This window comes from Microtus oregoni, unplaced genomic scaffold (assembly GCF_018167655.1).
Source record: "Microtus oregoni isolate MIOR12 unplaced genomic scaffold, Mior012 000109F_ref0000275, whole genome shotgun sequence".
In the NCBI taxonomy this organism is placed as follows: Eukaryota; Metazoa; Chordata; class Mammalia; order Rodentia; family Cricetidae; genus Microtus; species Microtus oregoni.
The window spans coordinates 1,044,396-1,068,249 of record NW_024544727.1 but is presented as its reverse complement, the minus strand read 5'-3'; the positions used below and the strand labels follow the sequence as shown (position 1 = coordinate 1,068,249).

General features: G+C 55.6%; 1 protein-coding gene across 2 annotated transcripts in view; it reads right to left on the bottom strand.

Moving 5' to 3' along the window:
* Nucleotides 1–23,854, bottom strand: part of LOC121443551 (multiple epidermal growth factor-like domains protein 6) — a 99,896-nt gene that overhangs the window by 43,226 nt on the left and 32,816 nt on the right. The window contains exon 4 of one of the 2 annotated variants that reach the window (XM_041645329.1): nt 8,353–8,475. The exons of the other annotated variant lie outside the window; for it this stretch is intronic. Coding sequence (XP_041501263.1) covers nt 8,353–8,475 — 123 coding nt within the window. The remainder of the gene's footprint in view (nt 1–8,352; nt 8,476–23,854) is intronic. 2 annotated transcript variants of the gene reach the window in all.

Sequence of the window (23,854 nt, the reverse complement as noted above, 5' to 3'; positions counted from 1 at the left end):
CATACATCCTAGGGAACACTAAACCCGCCCAAAGCACCTGAGACCCCAGTGCCAGAATGCCAGCAAGGCACGACAAGGCCCAGACCTAGAGCCACGCAGGGACCTCAGACCGTACAAGCACAGAGTGTGAACAGTTTCTTGGTGGCGGCTATCTGCTGTTGGATCTCTCTCCCTATGGTTGTGTAAGACCCAGAACTGTCTGATGGCATCCTACCAAGGACACACTCACACCGTAGGGGATGTCAGTTGTCTCCCTGGGCCCATGGGACCTGAGTCTCACATCACACTCACAGAAGGGACAAACTGACACCGTGGGATTAGGGAAGCTTCCTGGGTTGAGGAAGGCCTGACCTGGCCTTTGGAAGTAACATTTTTAAAAAATATTTATTTATTTATTATGTATACAATATTCTGTCTGTGTGTATGCCTGCAGGCCAGAAGAGGGCACCATTACAGATGGTTGTGAGCCACCATGTGGTTGCTGGGAATTGAACTCAGGACCTTTGGAAGAGCAGGCAAGATGAAAGTAACATTTTAAAGAATACACGATTAGCTTGTCAGAGCATATGAGCAGGTAGGTGCAAATTGCTAGGCAATGAGGAAGAAAAGGCTTGGCTACCAGTCAGTGAAGTTGGGAGACCTGGACAGAGTGCCTGGATCCCAGGACCTGGCCCACAGCAGGGTAGAAGGCAGCAGCAGACTGTGGAACAATCAACAGGATCAACAAGGATGTCACCTTGATGGCCCAGAAACCCTTTTGGTCACCCCTCTGTCCATCTGCTGGATGCTAGAGCCAAGGTTGGCAGCCAGCTCCTGCTGGGTACCTGCAGGAGGTCCTAGTGCTACTGTTTCCCCACCCCCACAATACCCACAGATGTCTACACGCTACCCAGACTGTCTACACGCTACCCAGACTGTCTACACACTACCCAGACTGTCTACACGCTACCCAGACTGTCTACACGCTACCCATATTGTCTACACGCTACCCAGACTGTCTACACGCTACCCAGACTGTCTACACGCTACCCAGACTGTCTACACGCTACCCAGACTGTCTACACGCTACCCAGACTGTCTACACGCTACCCAGACTGTCTACACGCTACCCAGACTGTCTACACGCTACCCAGACTGTCTACACGCTACCCAGACTGTCTACACGCTACCCAGACTGTCTACACGCTACCCATATTGTCTACACGCTACCCAGACTGTCTACACGCTACCCAGACTGTCTACACGCTACCCAGACTGTCTACACGCTACCCAGACTGTCTACACGCTACCCAGACTGTCTACACGCTACCCAGACTGTCTACACGCTACCAAGACTGTCTACACGCTACCCAGACTGTCTACACGCTACCCAGACTGTCTACACGCTACCCAGACTGTCCACACGCTACTCAGACTCTGAGAAAGTCTGCATCCATGTATGATTCACAACAGTGACCTCTGACTCACCAAGGTTTCCTCTACTCCTAAGTATATACACCCTATGCCCTCAAACCCCTACACTGGCCCTAGGTGGTACATGTCCCCTCATATCAGCCAGTTACAGGCCTTTTCTCCATTCCTGCTGTCCCCGAAACTGACTTCCAGAACTGTAAAGGATTCTAGGATGAGATTCCGGGGTCTGGAGGTTCAATAGTGTTAAGAGTCTAGTTGCCCAGCAGGAGTCTGAAGTGGGGTAGTGAAAGAATTTGAGGGGGGGGGAGGTTTTGGGCTTAGACTCATTTCTCAGGATGCCTTAGGGAAGAGGCAGAGAGAGGCAGGAAAAGTATCCCATGAGGCCCCGAGTGGCAGGTGCAGTCATCATTCAAGCCAAATGCACCAAGACAAACAGCTGCTAGAAGACACAGTTGCACAGGAACGAGTTAAGAGGCCATGGGACAAGAAGAGATTGGCCCAGTGGGGGAAGAGAGGCTAGGGACAATAGTGGAGGAGAGACATTGCTGAGGTCGGGTAGAGATTCTCCTGTCCTGCTTCACTCCACCCGCCCTGCCCCACCCCACCCTAGGACTGCCACCCAGCCTATATGCCCTGCCACCTGCTAACCAGGAGGAGCTGTCAACCTCACTTCCAGGAGACATAAAGGGAAATGAGTTGTTCTAGGTTATACAAGACATGGCCACTCTGTAAGGCAGCTCAGGATCCTTGCTATCCAGCAATCGCTGTTCTGCTCAGGAGGAGACCTAGACCACCAGGGAGTAAATCCAGGAAGGCCAGCTGATACCAGGAGGACAGAAGAGGAGGATGCCGGGAACTTCCCTTTCCCCAGCCCAGAAGACCCCCCAGTCCAGTGCAGAAGCTTCCAGAACCAGAGCAAGATCTTGCCTACATCATCCGATGGTCATTTTCTCACCCCAGAGACCAGCCAGAATTCCTAGAATGCTCTAGGGTCCACCGTTCTACTATTTCCTTTCTGTGGGCTTAGTCTGAGAATGCAACTTTATTATTTATTAAATTTCTTTTGGGGGGGAGGCAGTCTCTTTAACCCCAAGCTGGTCTCAAAAATAAAGGAGGATGACCTTGAACTTCTGATCCTCCTGCATCCCCTTTCCAAGTCTAAGATTGTAGGTTTAAGCCACCACGAAATTTGCATAGCCCTGAGGACTAAACCCAAGGTTTTGTGTTAGGCAAGTGCCTAACACCACAGCCCCAGCCCCCGGATTGAGGAACCCTGAGCCATGCATGCTGTCTCCAGTCGGCACTCAGGGACGAAAACCTCATCTCCTATGTCTACCTCTTTCTTGCAAGTCTGCCTGAGCCCACGGGGCTTCTGCCAAGAAGGCTGCTGGTGTTTGCCAGAGGCTCCACTGCCTACCTTGGGGTGACTTTGGGTGGGGGAGGGGGGACTGGCCTCTGGACTGTTGTCGTTGTACTGGTAATGTATGGACCTTGGAGGCTATTACTTTCCTGCCTTGGCCTCCACAGAGGGTCTACCTGCCAGTTTGTTCACTAGAGGAATGAGCGTGAGCCAGCAATGGGAAATGACGGAGGAAGAAGGCCTTGGCCATGGGCAACCCTGCTGCTGGCCTGGAAGGACACCGCATCTGTAGCTGGGTTTCTTGCCGTATCCAGGGGACACTGGACTGGGGAAGCCCCAGTTCTTTCCCTGGCAGAAGGGTTAGGACTGTGGCCAGAAGGCCAGGCTCATGCCTAACCCCAGGGCCCACGGGTGTATGGCCACATTCCCCAGCCTCAGCCTCTGACCCTGCAGCAGGCCATTCTCGCTGCTGTAACTAACTAAATGCCTCATTTGGTGAATGACCAACAGCAGGAACCAACTGAACACAGAATTACGTGGAGAGCCAGGACAGAAGCCAGCAGAACTGGCATCTGGTGAGGCCTTTTCCTCATAAATGGCACTTGGGTCGTCCGGAGAGGATGACTGAAGTGGCAGGTCCCCTCTGCACTTTCCTATAACCACCTCCCTTCACATTATCTTACTGCAGAGTAAACTTAGCATCCATGTTCACAGAGGACATTGGTAGACACAAATGTCAGCTACATGCCGGGTACTGCTGACCAGAGAGAGAGAGGGACTGAACATGTCACACCTCTTCCATGTCCCAAAGGCCCTGGGAGAATGGAGAGGGCTCCAGAGGGAGCAGGAGCCATCCAAGCAGCTGAGCACAGGACCCTGGGGGTCTCCTGAGGCTGCTCTGAATTTTACCATCCAGCTCTGGGCTCACCAGCCCTGCTTGGGATCCCGAGTCACTACTGCCCCTCTCTGTCCTCCAGCTCAGCGCTTTAACAGTGTGTGAAGCTTGGGAGGCTCTTCCTGCATGTCTGAGGAAGATGACATGGTGTCCACAAAGGACTGGAGCCTATGGCCTTCTCAGAAACAGTCTCTAACAACCCCAGCTCTATCCTTAAATCCCTACAACTGAGGGAAGGAGAGGGGCCTGGGCCAGCAGAGACCCAGCACTGACCCATGAGTGCCAAGGGCATAGTGGGGGGGCTTAGGTCACTGCTCTCACTGCTCTTCCCACCCACTAAGGCCAAGCTACCCCCAGAGAGTATAAAACTCACAGGCACTAAAGACTTTGGGGAGACTCTGTAGGAGTGCTGCTTCCCGGGGTCCAGAGGGTCAGAGAAGGCGCTAGCACGGACATGCAGCTACTCCAGGCATCAGGCACAAGGATGGGGGTCTAACGCAGCAGCACTGGCCCTTCCTGTGGACCAGTACAGCTGGCCTGGGTCAGCTGCTGTCAGCCTTTCCTAATCAGAACTGCGATTCGCTTCCCACGTTCCTTCCTCTCCCGAGGGACAGAGAGGACCTGGCGGAGCTCTCGGGCAACAAGGCTGCATTGGTAGGTGTGACAGAAATGGGACTGGAGTCACTATGACAGCTGAGAGTGGGTGAGACAGGCTTCCTGGGAACCTCGGTTTGGGGGAGCCTCCTTGGGGACAATGACATAGTGTCCACGAAGAGCTGGCGCCCACAGGCGTCTCGTGAACATTCCATGGTAACCGCAGCTCTACCCTTAAACCCGTACGGCTGAGGGGGAAGAGAAGGGCTCTCTGCTGGAATGATGCCAGCCCCGGTCTCTAAGCATTTCCTTGAATCCTCTAATGAGTAGAGAAGCTGCGAGTCCTATCTGTCCGGTTTGATTGCCCAGACACAAATCTCAGCGAGGGACTACGTCCAAGCTCCACCCTCATGACACCAAAGGTGAGTCCTAGGATGGCTTTCGCCACAGACACTTTGTGGAAGTGGAGATGCGTTCAGGGCCCTGGAACGTACAGCAAAGAGCTCTGCTGGGGAGAAGAAAGACGGTTTAGTCGGTGCTTGCCTCATCAGCATGAGGGCTGGGTGTGGTGGTGTGAACCTGCAGCCCCAGACCTGGAAAGGGAGAGACGGGGACACTCCTGGGGTTCACTGGCTGCTGGGCTACTTGGTAAGTTCCAGATCAATGAGAGCCTGTCTCAGAAAAGAAGGCTGTTGATAGCATCTAAAGAACAAGACAGAGTGTTCTTCCCCTACACACATGCATACACACTCATGTACACATACATACACACTAAACAAAATGAGCATCACCGAAGAGCCTGATAGGTCTATCATACATGGGCCTGGGTCCACCTATGCAGGCCCAGTCCAGAACAGAGACTAGATCCCACCCGGCAGGGCAGAAGCATTGGCTAGTGTCACTCAGACCACCCAGTCCCGCTGAATGGACTCGGCCCTGGCTCCAGCAGAGCCTCCCAACACGTGACGTACACCAGCCTGGACCAGGTCTCAGGGCCGGGGCCAAGACACCTCGGGCCAGACTCCCATGCCAGCACTTTGTTTTACAGCGGCTATTCATCACTCAGAGCGGTTTCTGGGCTCACCCCACCATCAACTCTGCACACACCTCCCCGCGTGAGCAAGCGAGGCCGTCCTTTCCTCCTGGGATGTCTTCATTCCCTACAGCCTGTGCTCACACATGCAGGCAGCCTGCGCCCCACGAGCTCTGCTGCCTCACGTATTGGCCAGAGGAGGCCAGGCTGGCAAGGAACAAAGAAAGCACAGCAGGCCCCTGGCTCACGGTGGAGGCCCTTGGCCATGAGGTGACTTAGAACTCCAATCATCCCAAACTCGCAGAGCTGGGGCATGAACCCCACGGGAGGTGAGGAGGTGGGGAGGAGGGGCTGGGGCCGGGAAGAGGCAAGGAAAGAGAAGGCGGGTACTGCAAGGCCAAACCATCCTCTGCCCAAGACTCCGCCATCTAGTCATGTTCCTGCCTCGACCCACCTCTGTCAGAGGCAAAGACCTGGTCTACCCTTAGGGGAATCCAAACAGAGACTCCAATGTCTCATGAAGGAACAGAAGTGATCTTGGGGCCACAGGCCTGCAATCCCAGCTACTCAGGAGGCTGGTGCAGGGAGACCTCAAGTTCCAGGCCCTCCTGGGCCACAGAGTGAGGTCCAGGAAAGCCTGGCAAGTTTAGTCAGACCCTGTCTCAAAGAGGGCTGAGGGGAGGTACGGCTCAGTGGTAAGCTGCTTGCCTGGCACGAGCAAGGCCCAAGTCCAGCAGCACCCATGGATGGCCAGCTTTGGTCTTGGGTCATCACCCTCTTCTGCCTTCTTTTTGCCTCCTTCCCCGGGGCTGTAAGTGGAGGCTGGCTTGCTGACACTGCACTCAGCTCCCCAACAGCCATGTCCCACTTGGATGGCCGATCAACACAGCACACCAGCTCCAGAGCACACACTACAAACTCCAGCTTCTGGGAGGAAGATGATGGGTAGCACGCCCAAGAGCATCCCTCTCCCGGAAAGGACAGATGTGAATGGGCTGAGAAGGTAGCAATTCTTTCTCTGGGGCTCTGTAGGCCTCGGGGGGGGGGGGGGGGTCATCCTTACATATACCTGCCTGGAACCCCACTGCAGAGCTTCCGCCCTGCTCTCCTAGGCTGTAAGAAACATGGGGTCAGTTTAGAGCCAAGATCTGTCTGACCAACTGCATCACCCCAAAGCAACTGACCAAAAGCTGGGGCAGGCACGCTAGACAGAAAGAACCTACCTACCCATTTCATCCTGACACTGACGTCCACGTGAGGAGCTTCTAGGGTGTCTCCGTGGCTATGCTGGGCCTTCCCTGCAGGCTCAGGAGGGACCCTATGCCTGCTCGCGGCCTAGCCCCAGGGACAGCAGGCACTCTGACTGACCAAGGCTTGGTCTAGCAGCCACTCCTGCTGATGTCTGTCCCCATCTTGCAGTTCTTACACAAGGGGAGATGTCCATACGGATAACCACCATGCATTCCAGAAGACAGACCAGAGGAATGCCGGGAGTCTTCAATTGCCCAGCAGAGCCCTTGACCTGGCTATTCGTACGTCACTGGAGAGTGGGGATTTTCAGACTCCCCATCAGGAAAGGTGAGGCTCCAGGGGCAGTGGACAGGCACCTCAGGCCAGCCCCATCAAGGAAGGCATGGGGCTGGGGAGCCTGATTCCATCTTGGGCCAAGAAGCAGCGGTCACGGAAAGGGAGCTGCAGAGCAGGTACCACTTAGGGGAGGGTATAGCCAGTGCTTGGTTAGATGAACTGGCTCACAGCAAACTATCCAGGGCCAGGTCTGTACCAAGTCTTTCAGTTTGCTCCTTAAACTAGCTTAGCAATCACTCCCTCTTTTCGGAGGGAGATACCCCAGACTTGTGGCGATGAAGAAGGCTCTGTAGGCTCTGTGACTGATGGGGACCAGAAAATCTCCCTAGGACACACCTACACGTCACAGTGGGGAGATGGGGTACCAAAGGTCTTGCACACTTATATGCAGCCATGTCACAGAGACACAAGAAGGGGGATGGGGGGCAAGCTGCTCCCTAGAATTGACTTAATAAGCCAGTTCAAATCATGAGCCATCTCTAACACTGGTGCCAACCCAAGCCCCAAATCTCTGCTGCCAAGAAGTTCTGGATGGGGCCCAAGTGGACCTGCAAGCCGGGGTCTCAGTTCTGAGGGCACCATCAGGGACTGGCTACACAGGCATGGGGACACAGATGCAATCACTAACCCTGATCTGTACTGCCCTCCTGGGACACCAAACCCTCGGCCCCAAACCCATACTTACTTCCCTTTAGTCTAGACACATGGAGGCACAGGCCGAGGGCTGCCCCACAGCTGGGGCACGACCCTAGGTCACAGCAACGTTCCCCACCTCCAACCTCCTGCTGGCCGTCGGAACAAGTTAAGAAGGAGAACAGGGGAATCCATTCTTCTAGAATGTCTCACGCAGAGCAGACACCCCCGCCTCAGTGCTTCTCCAAACCCCATGTCCAGCAGACTAGGCCCCCACTTGTGGGCAGATGGTTCACAGATGGGCAGTTGGATGGCTGGAGACAGTGGGACACTTAACTGAGGACATTCTAGGGCACAAGATGACAGTGACCGTCTGATACGGCGAGCAGAGACAGGCTGTTGACCCAGGCCCAGAACCCTGGCCACTGATGGCCCCAAACACTCCAAGAGGCCCAGCTGTTCAAACCAGCATGAGTCCAGATGTCAGGGCAGCCAGAGAATGAGGAGCTGGGGACAGTGGGCCCTCCTCCATCCTCCTGCTCCCTCCCCTCTCTGTTCCCTGTGTCTCCCCAGGACTGTCTTCTGTCTGGTCTTGGTTTTGCTGACAGCCTGCCAGCAACATTGGGGCGGAGTTATGGGGGCCAGTTCAGAGCTGGCAAGCTTCTCCCAGCCCCAGGCCTCTCGACAGTCCTTGACAGGCAAGGTTCTATCAGGGTCGCCCGGCATCCACAGGGATGTGGGCCCTTCCCCCATAGGGATTTAGCACCTAGGACTAGCATGGGCTTGCCCCTGGCTCCCACCTCCCTTCCTCAGGGCAGAGCAATAGACAGGTCCTACCTTGGCAGGTTTTGCCATCGCCCTGAAGCTGGTAGCCAGGTGGACAGCGGCAGTAAAAACCACCCACGGTGTTGCAGCAAGGGCCTTCACAGCCCCCGTTGGCATTGGCACACTCGTCAACATCTGTGGCGAGAAAAGCAGATGAGCATTGGGCCATGGAAACTCAGTGTCCCCAAGGGTTAGGGGAATATCAGCTAACAAGACAGACCCCAAAGAGGGACCCAATAAATTGACCCAGGGTCAGACTGCCATCCTCTGACCCATCCTTCCACCCAAGCACCCAGGGAAGTGGCTCTCTTTGCATCCGGGTAACGTGTCTACAGGACACGAGGATCTGACCTTTAGGAGCAGCCACAAGCAGTGGTGTTAGCCCTGGAGCATCCTGTGTGCCCTGGTGAACCACCTGTGCAGCCCTGGGCTTTCCAAGGAAACCAAACTCCCTTTGCTCTGCAGCGAGAGGACCCCACGTGATTCCTCTTCATAGCTGCCAGAACTGTGCCGATAGACTCAGCACTCTGGTCCCACCAGGACAGCTCTGGGCTCCCTTCATGACCAGGTGACACTGTGTCAGGTTAGGGAAAGCAATGAGCACAGAGTCAAGCTCCTGGACTCAGACTGCCAGGTTCTGAGCCCGTGGCTGCTTTTCCTCCACCAGTTCTTAGGGTCCAGAGCACAGGCGGCAACTCTGGGTTCAGGATTACCCAGGAGCAATGGTGCTTTCGACTGCCACCCGATGTGGCTAGCCTGGGACTTAAGGGACCAGGGTTCTGAGGGAGGTTCGGGGGTGTCAGAACCTCACAAATGTGTTGAGTCGGGATCTAGGGCCTCCGTCCACTGGCCTGGTCAGACTGCCTCAGCTGAGTCCAGGGAAGCTGAACCACAGTGTCCCCAGCCACTTACCTCCAAAGGTTTAGGCTGTCCCCTGTAGTTTCTAGGAAGGCTCAGGGCAACGGGTACCCCAACATGTCACAGGCACACATGGTTAAGCCTTTATTCTACCTGCCATATGTTATTGCTGGGAAGGAAACTAAACCCCACCCCAGTGACATACAGGTAGTAGACAGGAACCAGGTGTGGGCACTCTCAGGCCTGAGTTGGCCCAAAGCTTGCCCAGTGGCCTCAGAATCTCCTCAGGAGGGTCCCTAGAAGAACTTCCCTCGGCTAAGCTAAGGGCCTCAGAGATACCCATAGTCCCGTGAGGACAGCGGTGGCCAAAGGACACTGGCCAGCTGCCTCTGGAATCTTGGAACGAAGCCACCAGCCCTGCAAAGTCTACAGTGGGAATTTCCTAGGAATTCCTGGGAAGTTACACAGAGTCTCAGCAGAGGTCATGGCTGGGGTACCTAGTGTCCCCTGTCTGCTGGCCTGAGGAGACAGCACCAAAGCCAGGCTGACTGGCCAGGATATGAGGCACGACGCAGCTTCTAGGTCTGTCCTGTCATTCAGACCACTGTGTGGGAAGCTGGATAGGTGGCCAGTGGGGACTCGCAGGTCAGGGTCATAGATCAAGGTTCTCTCATGGTACTGTATGGGCCCTGGGTCCAGGTTAGGGAACCTCGCAAGGCCATACCTCGGTCAAGTGGACATCAGAGTGAGAATGCCCACTGCTGCTCAGAGCCTCAGGGGCTCCGCATGTCTACAGAAAAAGCCCTGAGCTTGGCACAGCAATGAGTCACAGCGCCTGGTACCCAGGACAGACACTTGTTGCCCTGTTACCATAGCAGCGGCTAGGGGCTCCTATCCCGAGAATGCCTGAGAAATTCCTTTCGCTTCTGGGCTAGCCTGAGCCATGCTGGGTCCCCACAGCCCTAATCACCTGCATTGGGGGATCATCCACAATGGACACGTAATCCTCAGAGAAGATCTGATCCAACCCATCTCAGGGTTCCTGTCTCCAGCCCAGGCCCATGGGGGCTACGGGAAATAGCAAATGCCACATAAATTCCATGCGTAAGAGCTCCAGGACAGAGGGCAGAGCACTCCCTCCCAAGCTGTGACAATCGTTGCCACAACCAGACACCAGGAGAGCAGGGTAGAGTGGGCAGGTCTCCCTGCTGAGCCCCCTTCTATACACAGACCAGGACCAGACGGTCATCTGAGCGATGATGGAGGCATTTCGGAGGCCCCCATGCTGCACTTCCAGTTCATAGTAAACCGTTCAATAGAGCCCCCCCCCCATCACTTGTGTGTAAACTGTCCCATCCCTGCATGCCCTTTGAGGTCTGCCCTGCCTTCCATAGCACTTATAAATATGTCCCAGTCATCACCTGTGCCTGGGGATGGTGGCCTGCAAAGACAGGGTTTTCATGCTTTGGGTAGAAACTTTCATGAAATCCTCTCAAACCAATACAGTTGGGAGACCGTGACATTGGCATCCACACACACAGTGACCTGAAGCAAGACCCTTCACAGCAGAATCCACTGGAGGCAGACCTAGAGCCTAGCACAGAGGTCCACCAAGTAGTCACCCTTGCAGTCTTGGCTAGCATCACCCCTAATGCTGAGGCCGGTGACTAAAGACAGTCATTCTAAGACAATATACGCAACCCTCATGTGCCCTTAAAAAACAACAAACCTGGGCCTTGGCCCCTTGAGTCCACTCAGGGTTCACTAGGATGTTCCCCTCACCCCTGTCAGATCACTAAACACCTCCACAGCTCACTAGGACACCCCAGGAAATACCTCCATACTCCTCTTTCCGATGCTCTACTGTCCCAAAGTCAATGTCAGTCCTTGGGCAGCCCCCTACGGTTCTGAGGTCATAAGGAGTGAAAGGAAACCGGTCCTAGGGGGCTGCACACTGCACTGCTCTATCAGTCTGAGACAAAGCACAGAAAACAGACGATGAGCCGGTGCTGTGAGCCACCATGATGGCAGACAGGGCTGTCCACAAGGTGACAAAAGCACTGGAGGGTAAGAGGTGATGGCCTCACGGTGCCAGAAACACGCCAGGTGACACTGAAGCCTGAGCCCCAAGAGTTGGTTCTTCATGATGTGAGGTTCACCTCAATTTAAACAGAAAAAGAGGTGATCTCCCTGCCAGGTGTGTCTACTGCTTTGGGGATTTTGATGCAAAGCAAAAAGCGGGGCCTGGGTCCCTCTACAGCTCAGGCCCCAGTGTGGCGGCTCCACACATAAATGAGTGCCCATCCATGAAGACATGGTGGCATCTCGGGAACCAGCCTGAAATGGCTGTCACAGCCTCACCTGCAACGTCCATCAACGCAAGAGGCTAACGGGTTCGTTGACAGGGTTCTCAGACGGGCTGCGAGGACCTCAGGTGTGTGTGGCTCACGTGTGACAGCCGGCAGCATTAGCATTAAGGCACACAGCATCCCCACCGAGCAGAGTCAAGGCTGGGGCAAGTGTCCCACAGATCCAGTCCTGCCGGACCTGGGCACAGCCCCCTAACACGGCGACGCATGGTGGGGCTTCCATAGGGGCCCGTTGCCGAGAACAAAACCAAGTCCTAGGAAGCACAGACAAACAGCCAAGGCCGGCGCAGACCCCAGGGGACAGACCACATGCTTGGCCCACTTGGCCATCATTAATCATCTAGGATGGAGGTTGCTGGGAGTGACAGGGCCATAAGGGCGTCAGCAGGAGGTGTGATGTGAAACTCCCCTCCCCCTGGAGAAGCAATTCTGGAAAAACACTAAGAACGGTACAAGACCTGGCCCTGAACTGGTCCGCATCCACACGTCCCTCAGGCCCCAAGAGCCGCTGTCTGATAAGACAGACCTCTGGCAAGTGGGTCTGGAATCCTCCCCCGGGGACAGATGTCCCCAGGATGCCCTTCCTCTCCTCCTGTCAAGGCTGGCTTCACCGTGTCATTCCAGCCCAGAGGGGTCTCTAGCAAACAGTCCGCCAAGGACAGGACACTGTGGTCTCTCCTTCCCCACACATCCTCCCACTCTGCAGGGTGAAGGCAACCTTTACACAATGTCCTGTACAGGAGACCATCAGGGGAGTTGGATGGAGGGCAGAGGCCAGAAACTGGGGAGAAGGGGAGGCCGTGGCTCCCTCACACAGGAGATAATCCCGGCCCACAGTCGTTGTCTGGGATATGGTACTTATAAGGTGTATCCCCTCCCCCACTTCACACTAGATGTGAGGCCGGGGTAGGCAGCATGCCACCAACCTGCACTGGGCTCCAAGCTGGGCATCACCACCAGATACGACCCAGGAACCTTTCTCAGTTCCTGACACCCCACTTTACCCCTGGGAACACAGCCTGCTTAGCATCCTGGCCCCAGCTGGAGGCAGGATGAAACATGAATCCAAGCCCGGCCACAACGGTGCCTATGACCCTGTCCTCACCTGTCCCTCCCCCCACCCCAGGCAGCCCTAGGTTCTGAGGAGAAGATAGTGACCAGGACCCAGAGGGCCATGAGGACATGATAGCATTAAAGTATCTGGGGCTGGGCCCAGAGCAGAGCCCAGGAAGAGTGGGGGAACCTAAAAAGAAGACAAGGGAGACAGCCAAGAAAACAGGAGCCCCAGTCTGGGAGGGCAGCTTGATGGACAGGCCATCTGCCCCTCCCACCTAGCTCTGCTCCCCGGATAACCCAGAGTTGGAGGCAACATCCACCAATCCCCCACCTGGGGGGTCCCCAGGTCCATCCTGCCCACAGCTCAGGCTTGGCCCAAGGACTGGAGCCCGGCCAGCCCTAAGGACTAGCAAGAAGGCCCACTTAACTGGCATGCTGGGCTAGAGGACACAGTCCCCTTCCAAAGGTACAGGGGAGGGCCCACCTACCTTCGTGTGGGCTCCCGGGGCCTTAAGACTAGGGTCACCAGCCCTCCCACCTTGAGCAAGAGACTCACGACCTATGGGACCTTCCTGTGAGACCCAGGCCTGCCCTTGGCTACTCTCTCTACACCACTGTAGAGGACTGATGACCTCATATCTGGGCTCTTGGCATAGCAATACATCCTTTCTAGAACTCTTTGGGAGGAACACAAAAGGAGAGGACTCAGCCAAAGGATGCACCCTCCCCCCAACTACACCATACACACGCATCCCACACACACATACCACCCCCACCCCCTACACACAGACAGACAGACAGACACACACACAGGCCTATAAAGAAGAGCTTCCCAGACCAGGAGGCCTTGCTCTACGGAACATGGGCTGGGACACCCAAAGGGGCTGCCCACACCCACCGGAGAGGGGAGACAGCCAGGGCTTCAACTCATGGGCCTGTGGGGACAGTTCTACCTGATCCTGTCTCCCCACCTGAAGCCTCAGGCTGCCTGTCAGGAGCCAGGATTAATGAGGCCAAGAAGCCCGTCTTTCCTTTAGCCAGGTGTCATCCAGACAGGCCAAGGCTGCTCCCTGAGTCTCATCCAAGAGCTGATGCAAACCAGCTGGCCTGGAGTCAGCCACCCAGAGCTCCAGAGGAAAGGCAAGGGGTTATAGGTACCAGGGGCTTCAGAGAGAATCCTGAGCCTGGGAGGTCCGGCAAGGCCCCTCCCCTGGGGGTAGGTGGGCAGTCCCTCACTTTGCTGTGCCAGACTGACAGACAATCCCGGGGACATCCCTTCGGCCAACAACGCTCCAGGAGACTCTGATCTGGGCAAGATGCATTGGCTGGGCCTCTTTTCTACCTCCCCAGGAAGAACGTTCCTCCCCAGGAATGTTCCACTTCAGAGCCCAGATGGGCCCCTCCTTCCCTCAGGGGCAGTGGGACAATTGGGAATCTCTGTGTAAGCTTGCTCTGCAGGGCCGACATGCCCACTCAACTCTCTAGGCTGAACGAGCTCAAGGGTGCTGCTTGGGTGGAGCTGAGCACCCACATGCTTGCCCCCCCAGCTCCTACTGAGCACCCACATGCTTGCCCCCCAGCTCCTGAGCACCCACACACTCCCCCCAGCTCCTACTGAGCACCCACACACTCCCCCCAGCTCCTACTGAGCACCCACACACTCCCCCCAGCTCCTACTGAGCACCCACATGCTTGCCCCCCCAGCTCCTACTGAGAACCCACACACTCCCTCCCCCCAGCTCCTATCCTCAGGATACCGCCATGCCTTTCTTCCCGTGTCCCCTGCCAAATGCAGGTGTCTGGCCTCGGGGACAGGGAAACAGATCCTTTTAGAAAACAGTGGGGCTCTGTGCCAGCCTTGGGGATACAGGAAAGGGTGATGGCAGTGACGGGGTGGTTAGCACTGTTGTTCAGCTGGTGACGAGAGCGGTTGCTCTCGGTGGTGGCCATCTGTGGAAGGTCAGACAGCAGAGGTGGTGTGGGGTCTAGGGAGGAAGTCTAGCCAGGCTGGAAGGGACGTGCAAGCTCATGGGTGCCTAACAGATGTCAGTAGGCAGAACTGAGACAGACTGGAGCCCGGACGGGATCAGGGGTTGGTAACGACGGACCTGGAGTCAGGCTGGGGCTTCAAGGTACCCTGGAATTAGAGGGGCAGTTCCCATCACCAGCCGGGGCTCGGGAAGCGGCTCAGTTGTTAAGAGCACCTGCAGAGGACAGGGGTTTGGTTCTCAGCCCCCACGTGGTCTGTAACTCCAGTTACAGGGAATCCAACACCTTCTTCTGCCCTCCACATGCACCAAGCACACCTGTGGTGCACATATATCCATGCAAGCAAAGTACTCATAGGAATTTTTTTTTTCCAAAATATCGCTAACCAGGTAGCATAAACAATGATTCTGTTCTCTCTCAACTCTAACAGTTGATGAGCCTATAACCCTATCACTAAACCAAATCAGGGCATAAGCAAGGGGGCCATACTCCCTCTAGACTCTCAGGCCGCCCCCTTCCCTGCCCCCAGCTCCCATTCTCCCCCACGTCATTCCAAACTCTGCCTCCAAGGCCACATTACTTCTCTACCTTGCCTGGTTTGCGTACCTCCAGAGAGGACCCTTGGACAGGCACACAGGACCCTTAGCGAATCACGGCCAGTCTCTCCCTCTCAAGACGGTAACATAGATCATATCTTCCAAACCTCTGTCCTAAAGCCAGGGGCTCTGAGATCAGCTAGGGATACTAGCTGGCTTGGGGGGATGCTGGTCCATACCCCTTGGCTTGTTCATGCTTCCTCAGAGCACAGATAGGATAGGCAGAACCCCAAGATCTTCTGGGCCTTTCCTATCTACTCCCTTAAAGCAAGTGGGACCAGGGCCGCTTCTCAGAACTATAGGCAAGGCCCAGCAATGGGACGTTCACCCGCCCAGGACCACTCAAAAGAGATCACCCACCCATTTGGTTAACCACCAAGCCGCCACTCAGAACGTCCCCAGGCTCTCCCAGGACCTGCAGGAAGCAGCCTTTGTGTTTCCCTAGAGCCAAGGCCACCTGCCTGTACCCAGATGAAGGTCTGAGCTGGACATAGCTCACAGTCCTGGACACCCCAATACCCACACATGCCAGGCACAAGTGCCGTCTTGAACCCTGGGCACCCCACACCTGATGGTGCTTTGACAGATATTCAGAAGCTCAGAAGGGGTCCCGTGGGCAAGAGTTCTGAGCTGGCTTGACCTCCAGGCTGCAGGAGGACTGTGATGATCCTCAGACCTCTGTGGTCCTTCCTTCTCTCACCGTGGACACAGGAGCACACCACAAGAAAACCTAGACAGGTCACTAGAGTAAATCTATGCAGACCAAGATCAGAAGCCACCACAGCCCTGGGTCCTACCTAACCCAGGCCCAAGACAGCCAGAACCAAGCCTCTGGTTATCATGCCTGGTTATAGGGCAACCTGCGAACCATGGGAGGCCCCAGGAGCTGAGTGTCTTAGGAAACATGTTGGGACCCCCACAGGGCAGACAAGAAACTTCTCGCTCTACTGGCCACTCTCAGGCCAGACACCTGCTGTTACCTGCATCACATCCCCCCTGGGGTCACAGCCAAGGCTGCACAGCTCTCTCGGAAGTGTCTGCAGGGTAGAGTGGCAGGGGGCAGGACAAACCTCTCTGTGCCTCCGTCGAGAAGACAGTTGTCAGCTATTGTGTACGCATGTGGCTCATAGGAAACCCGGCTCAAAGAGGGTCCCCTACCCCCACCTGGGGAAGAACCTGGCCCACCCATTCCAGGTCTGCAGTTGGTACACTAGAACTGACCCACAACTACAACCCTCGAACCTGACCAAAGTCTAAGCCAGCAGAGGCCCCTCTACCTGCCACTGGATGACCCAGGCACAGAGAGATTTGGGTTGTATCTACAGGATAAGAGCCCATGTTCTGCTTTTCCGATTATAGCTGAGAAGGTCCCATCCTATATAATCAAGAGCCCTGTGAAAGGCCCATAACCTTGACCCCAAGAGCCCCCCGAACTCCCTGGAGGCAGGAAGTGTCATGCTGGCTTTATGTAGCACATACAGTAAATGCTATATCCGAGACTTCACAGGATGGAACTCCGTGTTCCGTTACCTCCCCCAGGGCTGGAGCACAGACACGGGTGGGGGAGGTGCACAGGGGTGGGGGGAGTTCCTGCAAAGCAAAGCAGCCTGCAGCCCCCACCCCCACCTTGGGCAATCCCACCCTAGCCCCCTGTCTGCCTAGTGAAGCCCAGGGAAGCAGCCCTTAGGCCTCAGAATAGCCTGCGGGTCCAGCAAGAGACACTCAGCAGGGGCCCGAGGACAACCCTGACCGCAGCAGCCTTCATCTTGCACAAGAGGACCTGGGTGGGGCTGCACACAGATGATGGTTCTGGCAGGCAGGAGGCCCCCAGTCAGAGATAGGCAGACAGCTAAGTGCAGGGCTCCAGAGACGTGCATGTTCTGGGCCTTGGAGGTGAGGCTATAAATGCTCTCCTTGTTCTGCTTCCCAGGGCTTAGCTGCTGCACCACTGGCCCCTGAGACGAATGCCTCCCACCACCCCTAGGGCCTCTGAATGTGTGATGCTGCATCAGCAAAGCAGGGCTGGGCTGCTGGAACAAGTGAGGTTGCTGGGTTGCCTGGCAGCATTCTCTGTGACAGAGAGGGGTCCCGTGAGTGGGGCGGGAGGGAGATGAGGTGAGATGAGGTTGTCCACCCTGAGTCTGAGGGAGGACAAAGGGACCACAAACCCATGCATGTGAGACCCTGGGAAGCTATGCAAGGCCAGGCTGTGATCTTCCCAGGGCCACTTGAGGTGGAACTCTTCAATTATCTCCCATTTGTGTTAGTCTGGACGGCACCAGAGAAGCTAACACTGTCACTAGGTGTGGATCACCTTTAAAATGGAAAGAGACAAGTCTGTACCCAGCAGCCTCTGCCTACTGCTCTGGGCTGAGCTTGCCCTTGGCTTCCAGACCGGGGGTGGGGGGGGTGGGGGGGGGTGGGGGGGGTGGGGAACGGTGCCCAGCAGAGCCGCTGTTGTAGCAAGCCTAGCTTCCACCATCCGAATACCTTACTGGGTGGTGGTTATCTGGGTTCAGGAGCCCTACCAGCTCGGGGCAGCCTGAACATTCCAGACTGATTCCCACCAGACCCTGCCCACCTTAACACACACAGACTGGCAACAGGATGAGAAGCCATCCACATCACGACCCCTGCAGGGCAAGCACTGGGAGGCCTGACTCCATGCCAGCAAGATGGGTGCAGCAAAGGATCATGGGATGGCAAGAAAGGACCTGGGCAGAAGAGCCAAAGTGGAAGGACCTAGAGGAGCATTGTTGGGGAAGCTTTTCTGGAAGGAGCTTCCATCCTCAGGGCAGAAGCTCCAGCTCCAGGGAGAGCCAGTGACGTGTGCGCGCGCGCGCGCGCGCGTGTGTGTGTGTGTGTGTGTGTGTGTGTGTGTGTGGTGCCTCACTGGATAGCAACACAGCTCTCTCGCATCACATCAGCCTTTCACCTGAGCCCGTGCAGGAGACTTCAGAAAGACCTCCGAGGACCCCCTCACCATCACTCCTGCATCTGGAAGTGAAAACACATCTCATTGTGCAATGGTGCTGCTTGGGACCCAGCAGAAGGAAAGCATTGGACCTTAACATGTGTGCACAAGGCAGGGTGCTCAGTCTGTCCTTAAAATAAGCTTCACAGCGCAGAGAAGCCAGATAAGAACTGCCCCCTTGCCCTGGGTGGCTCTGCGGGGGACGGTGAGCCTCGTGCTACCAACACCACAGACAAAGGGACACACCTGGGACATCAGCATGTGACCCTTTCTCATAAACGTGTGAGCATCTGTGATGACCACGGCTACAAACCAAACAGCTTTCGTGGAAGAGAGGAGACAGGCAGAGACCCAATCAATTTAGTGCATCCCCAGAGAACACAAGCAGCAGGCAATGCAGAGAACACAGAGAGGGTGGGGGTGGGGCACTCTCAGAGGATCTGAGTACCATCCCCAGCACCTACAGTGGGTACCTCATGGCCATCTATAGCTAGAGTCATTGGGAAGACCCAATGACTGTGTGTGCCTGCAAGCTCGTGTGCATGCACACGTACAGATACAACAAGTGAATGCCACAGCGTGCATGTAGGGGATCTGAGACAATTCATGAGAATCTGGTCTCTCCTTCCACTACATAGGTTTAGGGTACAAAACTCATGATTTCAGTGCCTTTACCTGCGGAGTCACCTGGATGGTCATGCTTGTTTTCTTCCTCTTCCTTCCTTCCTTCCTTCCTTCCCTCCCTCCCTCCTTCCTTTTTCTTTCTTTTGTTTGTTTCTTTTTGTTTCTGGACAGTTTGAGGTTTATAGGAAAATTCAAAGAATACAGAGTTTCTTATGTCCCCTTTCCTTTCCACCCACAGTTCTTTCCTTACTTTTAAAATGCTTTGTTATGACTGCATGTGTATGGGTGTTGGGTTGCATGCAGGTCTGCACAGCACATGTGTGCCTGGTGCCCTGGAGGCCAGAAGATGTTGGACACCCTGGGATTGGAGTTCCAGAGGATCGTGGACCACCATGTGGATACTGGGGATTGAACCTGGGCCCTCTGGAAGAGCAGCCAGTGCTATCAGCTGTCGAGCTATCTCTCCAGCTTCCTTATCAACAGCACATTGGGGGGCGCACTGTGTAGAAGGGCAGCATGCCACTGTTGCCTCAGGCTCACGGTCTGAGCTCTGCAAAAACACACACGGGGTATTTCACGCTCCAGGGGTTTGAGCAGGTAACGGTGACACGGGTCCTCTGAGGCTGACAGAACCATTTCCACCGCCCTCCGCATTTCCCCTCTCCTATCCCTTTCTCTCTAATCCCTAGAGATCTCCTACATTCCATCTTGGGCACGTATGTGTATGAGCGCTCGTACCACGGTGCTCACGTGGAAGTCAGGACAGCTTGTGGGACACAGGTCTCTCCTTCCACTACGTAGCTCCCAGGGATGGAACTTTGGCCATCACCTGCCCAAGCTCTAGCTTTTTAGCTTCTTCCTCTTCCAGAATGTTAGAAGTTGGAAGCACATGCATGTAGCCAGCTCAGATCAGTTCACGTCAGGGAGCCATGTAATCGATGAGCTGGGCTTTCAATATTTTCCAACAGGAAGCTGGAGGGAAAGGTGGGAGCCAACACACAGACACACGGACACAGACACAGACACACGGACACAGACACAGACATACACACACACACCACCTCTCACACACACCCCATGGCCCATAGTCTCCAGAGCAACTTGAAGACAAGACATGGTGATCTACAAATAGCCGAAAAGGACTCCCTCACCTGCCTGTACATCCAAGGTCACTGGGCGGCCTCTTTAGGAAAACCACAGGGCCTCCCCCTGTGGTGGCTACAGGAGCAGCTGGCCAATAGCTCTGGTTGAGACAGGGAGGCTTCTCCACAGATGGCCTCCCTCCTGGGGCCTCAGTGCCCTCAGGCCCACACCTGTCCACAGTTCCAGGGTCTCTGGAAGGCACAGCCAAGCCCCAGGCTCCCTGCTCCATCCTTAGGCCAGGCACAGAGGTGGCCCTGGGTGACAGCTTCTCAGAGGCCGCTCCAAGGGAAGGCCTTGCCCAGCGGGAGAGACAGACTTCACAGAACAGTAAGATTCTGTGCAGTGGGGATGACTGGAGCAGCTGCAGAGCCATGACCGAAACCCAGGGGTGCAGAGGCCTCCCAGCATCCCCCCCACCTCCCACTCCTCCCCGAGATCAGTCAGGTTCCCATCAGCATCCAAGACTGTAGGAATGGGCTTTGGGGTTGTTGGTTTTTTTTTTCTTTTTCCATTTCTTTTCCATAAAACAAGACAATATGTAAAAGGCTCAGAAGATGCCAAGAACATTCCTCAGATTCCCCCAAGTGTCCAGGTCTTCACTCGCCGCCATGGCCATGACTCCGACTCCGGGCCTTTCATATCTCTGCCAGGGGGGCGGGCGGACTGTAGCAGGGAGATCAGAGCCAAGCAGGCCTAAGCTAGCAGTGCACTGGGGGCCGGGCATGCTGGGAGCCCCCTGCTTGCCTGTGCCTCTGTCTTACCTCACTGTCTGTCCCAGTCTCCCTCTGGCATTCTGCCAGGGACACTGACTGCTGGTTCTCCCAGGTCTTGGAAGATCTCAACCCATGTCTTCCTCGTGGTCTGGATGACCAGCTATGACCAGCTTTGCCTCTTGCTCAGTTTCTGGGCCAAGAACTGGAGGATCTGGGGGCGCTCTTCACTTTCCTATGGCTCCCTCCAGCAGAGCTCAGCACCCCACCAGGGATGAGGCTGGGCCTGGCTTGGAACCCACCCTGGGTGTCAGCCTTAGCCGGAGCTGGCCAGCTGTCTGCGCACACTCTCCCAGTTTATGAGGGAGAGCTGCATGCATCTGATCCTCTGGACAGCATCTGACTTGCCCCGTCCAGCACAGATGGCCAGAGCAGCAGCTCCTCCGTACACTTGCTCTAGAGAAGGGCACTGGCTATCCCAGGAGCCCAGACTTGGCTGCAGACCTCTCCAGAGAGGCCACCCACGCCTACTGGGGAGGCCTACCCCCCTTGAGTACTTCTGCCCGCCCTCGTCCGGTGCCACCACACCTTTCTCAGTCTCCCTGCGTGCTGACTCACTGCGTACTGCCCTGACCTCGCAGTAGTGCTGGCCCCAGGACGGCCATGTGTCTCTGTGAGTGTCCTGTCCCATCTGCCTTCCTGCTGGATACAGGTCTCTGTGAAGGGGCCACATCTCAAAACTGTGGCATAGCCTGGAGCATAGGAAAGGCCAGCAAACACTTGTTGAGAGAATGCTTGCTAGAGGCAGGGAGATGGACTTAGATTTTAGTCCACACGGGATCTGGCTTGGGCTTAAGTACAAACATCACACCACAGGACACCCTGCAGAGGAGCAATTATGTCCACGCTGGGGTATTAGAATTAAGAGGCAAGGCCGGTGTGTGCGTAAAAAGCGTGAAGGTGGAGTTCAAATCCCCAGCACCCCAGCACCCATCTGTAATTCCAGCCCTCCGAAGACAGAAGTGGGGGAGAGCCTAGAGCACGCTGGCTAGACAGACTGGCCGTGCTGGTGAGCGGTGGGTTCAACTGAGATTCTGACTTAATGAGGGTGACAGAGGAAGATTTACAAAGTCAACGTTGAACCTTCAGGAGTACAACTCACAGTATGCACACATACAGAAAGAGAGAGAGACAGGCAGCCGCACAGAAAGAGACACACACACACACACACACACACACACACACACACACAGATGCAGACAGAGGGGGAAATAAAGGGGGAACTGCTAAGAGGTAGAATGGGTTGGGGGTGGGTTGAGGGAGGGAGGGCTGCCCATCCTTCATAAGGCAATCTGGAGACAGAGCAGGCTCAGGCTGTTTTGACTCTGGGGAGGGAAGGCTGTGGCCCTGCCCACCCTGTGTCCATCACCTTGAAGACTTGAGTCCTTTTCCCCAGCACACTTCCCCTACACGCCCGTTCTCACATCACCAACTAGCCAATTCCTTCCCCAACCCTCCCTGGCTCAAGCAAGGTTCCAAGAGCTTCCCCTGCCCCCATCACACTGGCTTCTAGTTCTCCATCCTCGACCTTTATCATCACAGACAAGCCTAACCCCAGCCCCAACCCCTGCTGCCGTCTTCCCCAGGTAAATCGCCCTCCTCCTCCCTGGACCCTCAGCCTCCCACAACCAGAGGGAGCCCTCAGATCAGGTGTTTTGTACCCTGCTCCTAACAGGGCTGACAGACCTGTGACCAGCTCCTTCCCACCACACTTGCCACTCTGCACAGGTTGCACCCTGGACCCACCCCAGTCTGTGCCAGGCTGCATCCCCCCAGAACCCCCACCCAACCTCTTCCTTGCCTCTAGTATCCAGATATCTCCCCCCATTACTTCAAATGTCATGATGCAGACCGCAGAGGAAAGGGCTTGGGTTCTTGGGTTGGCCTGGATTGCCAAACCCTGGTGAGATTCAGTAAGAGATTGCCTGGGGGAGAATGAGAGGGAGGTGTGTGTGTGTGTGTGTGTGTGTGTGTGTGTGTGTGTGGCGGGGCCTTGCTATTTCTCCTACTGTCCCCAAGTCCTGGGAAGATGGTGCATCAGATCACCGTGGACATTGTTGGACATTGCCAAGAGTAGGTGAGAAATGCAGGAATGAAGCCCAATAGGGCACAGACCCTTAAGCCCTCTCTGTCCTTGTCGTGACTATTTTTTAAGCATGCTAATGATCCTAAATCCTAGGCAGCCATAAGCCTGCATTAACCCTTTACTGCCACCAGGGGGCACCAGCGCACCACCCTGAATACAAGGCAAGTGGGGGACCCTGAGTTCGTACAGCAGAGGATCTATGAACCTCTAAATCTGCCCAGGGCTGGACCTAGCTGTTTAAGGATTCCTCTGCCAACATTCCCTGCCACCCAGGGAAAGGCCTGGGAGGAATGAAAAGCTGGGCGCCCCAGCTCTGGCAGCAAGGGATAAGGGGCCAGCAACCCTAAGGAGGGCAGGCATAGTTGGGACTGAAAGTTCTAGGCGCCTCCTCCAGAGGCACAGGGGGCAACAACCAGGATAACAACAGGAGAGTCAAGCCACCATGAGGCTGCCCACTGGGCACAGTGACAAGAACCCCTTGCTCTCCCCTGTGTGGTCACAGGTACCCAACCAACCATTCCCACTCCTGCCACTGTCTAGCTATGGGATCCAAAGGATCTTCATTGATGTCTCATCCTGCCCAGCAAATTCTGTATCCTGTTTTCCTCCAGTTGTGGCTTATAGACCCAGTGGCCCACAGCAAACAGCACCTGGCCAGGGCCAGGTTCAAATCTTCAGCAATTGGTCTGATGTGCGGCAGGGAGACCCTGAGTGGGAAGGGCCAAGAGGTGGGGATGTTTCTACCACGGCTACAGAAAAGCCTCCAGTCAAGCAACCCCCCCCCCCCACACACACACACAGAATTCAGATGACTTCAATGTGTGTGCGATACCAGGAGAATGCAGGGGCAGAGCTAGAGGCAGAGCAGAGCCCACTGCCCAGTCCCCACCCACGGTCCACACCAGCCCTGCAACTCAGCTGCACACTTCCCTAGGTTCAGGGTGGTGGACTAAAGTCCCCTAAAGAGCCCAGGGCCTGGGTGTCGCCCCTACAAATGTCAGTTTCCCCACCCACAGAACAAGATGGGGAATCTTACAGAAAACTCATCT